At 26.3% G+C, this 7,647-nt stretch overlaps 1 protein-coding gene across 1 annotated transcript; it reads left to right on the top strand.

Annotated features, from left to right (window-relative positions):
- Positions 1–251: 251 nt before the first annotated feature.
- On the top strand, positions 252–5,724 carry LOC145836037 (cytochrome P450 2U1-like). Its single transcript, XM_082943825.1, has 10 exons — positions 252–481; positions 874–1,035; positions 1,860–1,976; positions 2,242–2,362; positions 2,977–3,214; positions 3,515–3,685; positions 3,853–4,039; positions 4,374–4,511; positions 4,779–4,871; positions 5,303–5,724. Exons 1-10 carry the CDS (start codon positions 274–276, stop codon positions 5,401–5,403), a joined length of 1,536 nt encoding a protein of 511 aa, XP_082799951.1. The 5' UTR covers positions 252–273; the 3' UTR covers positions 5,404–5,724.
- The last annotated feature ends 1,923 nt before the right edge of the window (positions 5,725–7,647 follow it).

The raw sequence follows: 7,647 nt of genomic DNA, 5'->3' as shown, positions 1-7,647 counted from the left end.
TGTTTGTTTTTTAATCATATGCTAAGCATCTGCAAACAGCTTTAAAGTACTTAAAGAAATATTTGCTATATAAATATAATACTTATTTGTAGCTAAGTTCTTTGTATTAGTAAAATTTTCTTAATAATTTTCACTTTAAATTTTTTTGCATGTGCTTTTTTTTTTTTGTTATTACATTTAAAGAATACATCTCAAATAAATACATGATAAGCAAATGAAAAAAGTTAATGTTATTTTTGTAGGAAGTAGCAGTAATATAAACGTTGATTTAAAATGCTCGAACTTTTTGTGGAAACTTTAAAACAAAACTCAGCAACGTGCTGTCTTGCATTCTTATTGGTTCTTTTGCTGCGTACTTTAAAGTCAAAAGAAAGTAGCAAAAGTTCCGAGGTGTCCAAACAACCACCAGGTCCAAAAGGATACCCAATTTTTGGAATATTTCCAAAAATGGTAAAGAAAGAAGCTCATCTTGTGTTTGACGGTTAGTTTTTAAAAGTTTTAAAACATCAAAAAACTATAAATATTTTTTATATTCTATTATTTTAATCTATTTTAAAAACGAGATTTATAACACGAAAGTTTTCACTTAAATATTTATGTAGAAGTTTTTATAAACTAATTAAAGAAAATATTTACTACTTTATGATATATTTTAGAATAAGAGGTTTTAAAACTTTAAACTTTTTAAAACAGCTAACAAAAGTAAATGAAAAAAATTTAAAAAGTTGAAATTGAATTATGAAAATATAACACAGTTAAAAAAAATTTTGAGATTTCAAACAGTAACGTGCGTATTTGATTTTTTATATATAGCTATTTCAGCCGAATAGTACAAAAGATGGAGCATCTTGTAATAAAACTCTTTTTAACTAGATTGGACTCGCGAGTTTGGCAATGTGTACAAGTTTTCGATCGGATCGAACACGTCTGTGGTACTTGGTGACCACCAAACTGTCAGAACAGCCATGACAACAAAGGACTCAGCCATCGATAGCAGGTGCCAATGGAGGGAATGTTTTATAAAAGCTTTCAAAGGTTTGTAAAAGAATAGACTTGTTATATAATTAATATTTATATATTTACATAGTGGTATCGGTAAACTTTTTATATAAAGAAGTATTTGAAAATGTCAAAGTAAGAAGTAGATAAACTTCTATTTAATTCTAAGCTTACCAACAATTATCAACACTGTTTCGGATAGATAACTAAACAATTTGAAAGTTTTTCTTAATAAGATTTAATGGTTTGCAAAGATAAAAGGATATCAGTAACGTTTTACAACTGTTTAAAACTTAAAACGAGCAAAATGTAAAAAAAATCTTATACAAAAAAATATGCTGCGAAATTTGTTGTAGTATAGTGGTTAAATTTTCAGTAAAAACCAAGTTTAAGTTTAGCTATAAACAGCGGCTTGAAATTTGTTTAACCACTTAATCGTTGTTATTACGCTTTACTGCATGCTCAAATAGTTTTCAAAAATTATCCATTGCAATTTCGCCAACTAAATATTTTTTGTGTCCAATTTTTTTTCATACTATCTACTTTAGGGTTTACCGAACTTATAATCAAAGGGCCACATTTAAAGAAATTTAAATAGCTATGGTTGCTTTAAAAGATTTCTCAAACACCTAAGACCTTTTTTTTTGCTCTTTATCATCAACTCCAGAATATCTAGTGTATATTTTTAATTTAAATGGCCCCTTGAGGCCCCCAAGAGGCCACCCGGACCAGTTTAGGAAACCTTGATCTACTTGATGGTAAAATTTTAGTTTGAAAAAATAAAAAAATAACAAAAATTAAGATGATCTTTTCAGACTAATGAATTAAAGCTTACAATTAAAATGGTCAAACTTTTTAAGGATTATCGGTTCTACCGTACACCAAAAAATGGGTTAACACAAGAGCAAGAACCATGAAAGTTTTGAAAGACTCGGGAATGGGAAAGAGTTTCATAGAAGAGACTATGCATGAAGAAGGTTAGTAAAAAATTAAAAATTGTTTTTAAATACTTTTTTCTACTTAATTTAGATTTTTGACAAGGACTTATGTTTCTGAAAACATAAAACTTTATGTTTTCTTATTTATTTAATTAAATTACCACTCTGTTTTGGTTTTATTATTGAAGTAGATTAATGAAATAACTATGTTTTTTATCAAACAAATAAAGTATTATATCCATAGTGTAACATAACTTAGATAGTTTAATTAGTACTTTAAATCTTACTTTATACAAAAAAACAGTCGACAGACTAATAGATGAACTTTTGTGTTTATCCGAAAATGGAAAGAAAAATTTCAGCCCCAGAAACAGTATGAGACGGACCCCAGTAAATATAATATTATTTGTTCTCTTCGGTGATAAGTTAGTCTGTTAAACTTATTTTTCTAATTAAAAAAGCAGGTGTTTTATTTTACTAAAAAGATTACTCATAAAGAATTCAAACGTAATAACAAAAATAAATCCTTGTTATTTTTTCATAGATCATTTGTTTCAACAAACTTTAATAGTAAGCCGTCTAAAATGTTCTTTCGTATTTACGACGAACTAAAAATTGTTCATAACAGATTTTTCATCTCTTATTATTGTGAATAAGAACAATTTTATCAAAATTCAATAGCAAACTATCTAAAATATTCTATATTAACTAAATAAATTCTGAAAATAAAACAATAAGATTAAAATGTTCAATGTTTTTACAAGAAGAGTAAAAAATAGTTTTTTATTGCGTCACAATTAAGCCATTTGGAATTTAAAGTTGTTTTTACAATCAACAGCAAACTGTCTAAAACTATCTACTAATTATAACTGTCTCAAATGTTATTTTCTTGTAGTTAAACAAACAATTAAATAAATTATGTTTGTTCACAGCAAACTTTTAAAAAGTCTCTACCAACAGTGATTAATTTAGATATTATGTTGTTGTTAATTTTTTTTTGCAATTGAAAATGCCAACAAACAACTAATGTTTGTTGCAGCAAACCATCCAAAAGTCTCTACTTGAACTCCATGATAGTCAACGTGGTGAACCTGCTAGCCAAATCTTCAGTGTTCGACATTCTCCCTAAATTACTAAGGAGGATTTTCGGCTTCTCACTCAAACCCTTCCTCAAGCTGCTGGACGATGTGAAGGACTTTATTGAGGAAGAGGTGAAGATAGCCAAGGAAAGAGTGGAGAAGAAAGACGTTAAATGTTTCGTCGGAGGATGGCTGAAGGTAATTGTAAAATTTAAATACAGTTTTGTAACAGTTAGAAAATACAGCGTATATTATAAAAGCAATTTGGAAAAAACAGGGATGCTTATTTAATTATTTGAAATAAAAAACAAAAATAATGTTAGAAGTCGTTGATCTGTTTTTAGAATGTTTTAGTTTTGATTTAAAAGTGAGAATTAAAGTTTTTATTTAACATTATTTCCTCAGGAAAAAAAAAATTGTCTGATTCTTTTAATTATTTAAAACGATGAAGCAAAAATATAAAAGTTTAACTTTCTTTTTTATATTAATAAACTTTAGGAGGAGCAAGAGGAAGAACGGAAGGTGCGGGAGGAGGGTTCGGTTGCCAAGGAAACGTCAGTTCTCAACCACGTGTTGCAAGACGTCATAATAGCCGGGGCTCACTCCACGGGGGTCCTTCTCAACTGGATCGTCTGTTTCCTTTGCTTGTATCCGGAGCAACAAAAACTTGTATGTTTAACATTTTTTTAAATTTAAATAATAAATAGTGAGAATGTAATTTATTTCACAAAACAATTATTGAAGCATCTTAACTTGATATTAAAACGTTGTTATTTATAATGAAATATAAGATGTTTCTATAAAAACCATTATGTTAAATAACATAAAATAAACAGTTGCATGAAGAATTAGTGGAAGTGATAGGAACAAGAAAAGCGAAAAACACAGACCGTAGCAAACTTGTCAAAATGGAGGCATTCATCCAGGAGTCACACAGAATGGGGTGCATTCTGCCTCTAGTGGCACACGCTACACACATAGACACAAAAATTAACGGTTTTGATGTTCCACGTAATTTAGAAGGTCAGTTTTTTAAAATAGGTATTAGTAATTCTAATAGAAACAGCAATTTATAAGAAGTAATAATAGCGCTAAAAATTATCGGTCCTAAGACTTGGTTTACAAAAAACCTTTCGGTTATCGAAAAGTACACCACTTGAATACAGTTTAACGTCTTGCCCAGGACAGTATAGTACTTTATATTGTATAGTTTTTTTTTATGTCTTGACTTGGATGTACGTTTTTTCGCTACTTGGAAATAATAAGCCATTCATTTGTATAGAAATAACTACAATGCTTTTAATAAAATGTTAAGAAGGTATAGTTTAAAATCATATAGATTGTCATGTAATTACAGTGATCTACAACAACTACTCAATCAACCATGACAAAAGGGTATTTCCCGAACCATTCAAGTTTAAACCTTCAAGATGGATAGACGAGCAGGGCAAGATAAACCAAGATCTGACACAGAAGTTTTTCCCGTTTGGAATTGGTATGTTTTTTAAAACCTTTAATAAAACATATAATTTGAATTCTATTTTAAAAACGGTGATACAATAAAGCAGTAAAACCTTTAAAAAAGTTGTTTTTAAAGTATAGAATAAAACTCTGTTTTTTCTTATCACAAAGCAATTTTTAAAACATTTATAGATTAAAAATGAAAAGAAATACTTTTATCAAAAGTTAGACATTTTTTTTACTTTTAAGATTACATTAGTTTTATAAGTTGAGTTTAGAGTAATTTTATAATAAAATAAAGGTAAAAGATCATGTGTTGGAAAAAACCTGGCAAAAATGGAGACGTTTCTTACATTAGCTACAATTATACAGAGAATTGAAGTTTTAAAACCAGGTTAGATTGAATATATGTTTTAAAAAATGCACATAATGATTGATCATTAAGTTTAAAGTCAAGTTTTCAAAAGTCTACGTATTAAAACTATGATTAATGACCATTAAACTTTTTTCAAGTTTTCTTTTTATTTTATTTAAGAAGAATTTACTCAGGTTCAATAAATGTTTTATAAATGATTAATCATCAAGTTTTAAGTCAAATTTCAAACATTCAACGTGATTTATGAACGGCCTTTGAAGTTTTTATAACAGTTTTTTCAAATTATTTTAAATTATTTATAGCTTCGGTGTAAGAATTTTTTAACGATACAACTCAGTTTTGTGTTTTACTTCTACAATTCTAAACTTTTAATTTCTGAAAACACCATAAAAATGATTAAAAAAACAATTTAAAGATCCTTCAATGTAAAAATACAAAACTATTTACAGAAGAGTCGACTCCCGAGCATCTCCTACCGGAAATAATTCACTGTCCCGGCATGATGGCGGAATGTAAAGACTTTCATATTAGGGTAAAACCCCGAGATTGAAACCTATATTCTCAAATCTAAAACTAAATTCTTATATAGTATACTTTGATGTTTATGCTATAAAGTTCTTTGTTTTTTTTTTAGTTTAAATTTTTTTTACCTAACTAGGTCGTTATCAAAATTTTGTTTTTGTTAAAAATTATTTTGATTTTATATAACAAAAAAAAAAGAACTTTTGAATTGGTAAACATAACCTTTTTATAGTAATCATATGTTTTTAAGTTTAAAACTATTGTAAATGTTAGTCTAAACATAAACTTTAAAACACATCTAATTTTAATATAAGAAAAACTAAAAGTTTTTTTTAAAATGAAAAGTTTTGACAATGATTTTTTTAACTGTGCTAAGACTAAAGCGTCGTGCTAAGACTAAAGAGTCAATCATAAGCAAATTTTCATTTTTAAGAAACAAATTTGTTGTTTCTAAGTCTTTATACGTTTTTTATAAGTTATAAGGTAAAAAAAAAGTTGTGAATTATAGTTTCGAGTTACAAAAGCTGAAATAAAATTTATTTTAAAATGTTTGATGCGTAACTTTTACACAAATAAACAATTTGTTTTCTTTTGTATTGATTTTTAAAATGCTTTGGGCAACTTAGCAACAATCCATCTGAGTATAAAAATTGTCAATAAAACATAGGTGTATTAAATTTTGGTTTATTATATATATTAAAATAAGCTAAAAAAATAAAGTCATTATATGAAGCAAAAAATATTTGTTTTCCTTATTTTGAATTCTGAATATTGGTCATCAAATTGCTATACTGGCTTAAATATATATCAGTAAAAGCTTTCTAATTTAATGTAATGTAAATGGAAAAAAGTAACACAAGTATTGTAATATTTAGTGGTAAGCCAAAATAATCTATTTTACGAAGAATTAAAAAAAAAAAATGATCGTAAATAGTCTAAAAGTTTATAAAGATATTTTACACTAATATACAATTCAATACAAGTTAAATTTCTAAACAATTTAATACAAACTTACTAACAATTAAAACATGTGAAAATGAACTAAACTTTAGCTGTATAAAGCATGCTATTGTATTTTTCGATTTTCAGTCACTTTTAATACTAAATAATTAAAAAAAAAAATTAAACCACAATAAGTTGCCAAGGATTAGAATTATATTATGTTACTAAATATTAGGAACAAGTTTAACTTAAAAGTTCTTTAAATGTTACTAAGTCTAAACAAAAAGTCATGAAACTTATTTTTATTGCTTTATGTCTTATAAGTTTGGCTAGATTTTAAAATTATATATGGCTTGTAAAATAGCTGAGCTGCAAAAAAAAAAGACGACTTTTATGTCAAGTACCTTTCACGAACGAGACAGAAAGTAGTTTCTTTAATAGTTTTATAACAAGATTTTGTTGAGCTTAAACCAAGTAAGCATATTGAGTATACTGAGTTTTAATCCAAAAAGAGCAAAATATAGGCATTTAACAACGTAGTTACGTTTATTTTTAGGTTGTTTTTAACTTGAACTTTAGTGTTAAGTTTAAAAAAACATCTTTTTTTCCTAAAGATATTCTATTGCTAATTTTTTACGCTAAAAAGGTTTAAGATCACAACTTAACACACTTTTAATTGTTGACTTTTAAATCCGATTTAGAAAGTCTGCAAGTGTATAAAAACAAAAAAGTATAAAAAACCTAAGTTATTTATTTTAGCCAACATAAAAAGATCAAGTTTTAATTTCATGTAAACAGTATTCAATTAGTTGTCACTTAATTTACACTTAAAGTTGTTTATTATTGTTGCAAATTTTTCAACGTCAAAACCTAAAAATCAACTGTTTTTGTTAAGTTCTTTTAAGGCTCAAAACTCGATATTAGAAATTAAAAAGAAAATCCCATAAAAATTTTGTGTTAACGTTAAGTAGTTTTTTGGTTTATTAAAAAGAAAAAACTTAAATAAGTACTTAAACACCGATAATTTTAAAAGTATCTTATTATAATGTTAATTTGTTAACATCTAAAGTTAAAAATTTTTTTATAAGGATACTTTGAAAACACTTGTTTAAATGTCATTAACATATCAAAAACGAAACAATATAAACGTAGTATAATATTCTAAAAATTTTCAATTGAGTTTTGACTATTCCTATAAACAAATTTTTATAAACTACACTTTGTGTATAAAGTTTAAAACACATGCTTATGCTTTGTAAAATACATTAAAAACATTTATTAAACTGAGAACAAAAATTTCTATATAAAAATTTGTTTTTTTTGTAAATAT

This window comes from Thalia democratica, chromosome 5 (genome assembly GCF_965202585.1).
Source record: "Thalia democratica chromosome 5, ktThaDemo2.hap1.1, whole genome shotgun sequence".
Taxonomy (NCBI): Eukaryota; Metazoa; Chordata; class Thaliacea; order Salpida; family Salpidae; genus Thalia; species Thalia democratica.
Note: the sequence above shows the minus strand (reverse complement) of the source record. Positions and strands in the feature narration are given on the sequence as shown.